The 1,611-nt window shown below is 56.1% G+C and overlaps 1 protein-coding gene across 1 annotated transcript in view; it reads left to right on the forward strand.

Annotated features, from left to right (window-relative positions):
• ABCC8 (ATP binding cassette subfamily C member 8) overlaps positions 1-1,611 on the forward strand; it is a 77,908-nt gene that overhangs the window by 57,303 nt on the left and 18,994 nt on the right. Inside the window, 1 exon segment of the mRNA XM_023758161.1 lies at positions 1,092-1,190. Coding sequence (XP_023613929.1) covers positions 1,092-1,190 — 99 coding nt within the window.

The following is a 1,611-nucleotide window of genomic DNA, read 5'->3' on the forward strand; positions in this document are numbered from 1 at the left end:
CAACAACCCTCTGTGAATTATATGCGTCGCGGGGGTGGGTAGCAAGTGAAAAAAGATACTCTCCTTCTGTTTTGGGAGGGGCCTCATTGTTCTTCAGGGGCCCTCCCCCCCCCTCACGCCCCCCAGAAAAACATGTTTTTTTTCCTTCCCACCCCCCAAAGGGGAGCGGGGGCCCGGGAGCGCCTCCGTTGTTTTTTTCCCTGAAAAACACCCCTCTGCCCACTCCCCCCTCCACGAGTGTGGGGGGGGGGGGGGGGGGGGGTCTCAGGCTGAGGAGAACTGTGGAGGGCAGGCCCCAGGAAGGAGCCATACAGGGCTCTGTGCTCCGAGGGGTGGTTTGGAAGCCATGGCGCATCAAGCTGCTCCTTCCCACCAGGTCATTTTTTAAAATATATTTTTAATTGATTTCAGAGAGAAGAGGGAGAGGGAGAGAGATAGAAACACCAATGGTGAGAGAGAATCATTGATCGGCTGCCTCCCACACACCCACACTGGGGATCGAGGCTGCAACCCCAGCACATGACCTCCCGGTTCATAGGTCGAGGCTCAACCACTGAACCACACCGGCCAGGCCCCACCAGGTCATTTTTATCTGATGCTTATCTTTTCCTTTTCTTTTTTAATTTGGGGCGGGGGGGGGTGTCTGTCTTCAAAAGTGCATCATACTAAGTGTGGTTTCCTTGGCTCCACTTTCTTTAAAAGTTCCATTTGGAGAGTTACCTGCTAATGTCAAAGTTGAATGGTTTGAGAGCTATTCAGTGAAGGGGAAACCAAGGGTCCAGTGTTTGCTTGGTTCCCTCCTAGCTCTGGGTAGGACTCAGGAAGGGGTACAGTCTGCAGGGGTGGAGCATGTGGGGTATAGGGCAGGGAAGGGCCAAGGGCCCCCAGTCAGCTAACATCCAACACCCAAGCCTGCCTCAGGCCCTGGGGAAGGAGCCGTCACCAGGGGCCACACAGCAGATTTCCGCCAACTGCACCTCCCACCTTAGTGCCGCCCCACCCACCTGCTCTGGCCTAAGCCATCACCTGGGCAGGTGCCTCTGAGAATGCGCCCTAAAAATACCTCCCTACTCCCACCCTGCTTTTCCCAGGAAGAGAGGCCCTGTGGCCTATGCTTCTCAGAAACCATGGCTGCTAAACGCCACCGTGGAGGAGAACATCACCTTTGAGAGTCCCTTCAACAAACAACGGTAAAAGCCTCTGACAGGGAGGTGGGCTGGGGAGGGTGAAATTGACCGTGGGCAGCATTAGCTACCTGCACCAGCCCCCAAGCCCTAGCCCTCTGCCCTGCCCCTCCATCCATGCCCCACACCCAGCCGTCCACGCTCCAGCCGGCTTAGCTGGATTCCAGCCTGGTCCATATGGTCCATCTGGAAACAATTCAGATGGGCCTGGGCATCAGGCAGCTCAACTCCCGTGTGAGAGGGCGGGAGGCCAGGGAGGTGCGGCAGCTCTGCTGTCCTCTCCTATGGCTGGTGGGAAGGCCGACCCAGCTCCCCAGGAGTCTCTGTGCTCATGAATTCTCTACCCCCCCAACGCCCAATCCATTTCAAAATATGAACTATAGAGAGTACTTTTCCCTTTGGCCAAGCATCCGAAAAAGTTATAGAC

Source organism: Myotis lucifugus, unplaced genomic scaffold (assembly GCF_000147115.1).
Source record: "Myotis lucifugus unplaced genomic scaffold, Myoluc2.0 scaffold_124, whole genome shotgun sequence".
NCBI classification, from domain to species: domain Eukaryota; kingdom Metazoa; phylum Chordata; class Mammalia; order Chiroptera; family Vespertilionidae; genus Myotis; species Myotis lucifugus.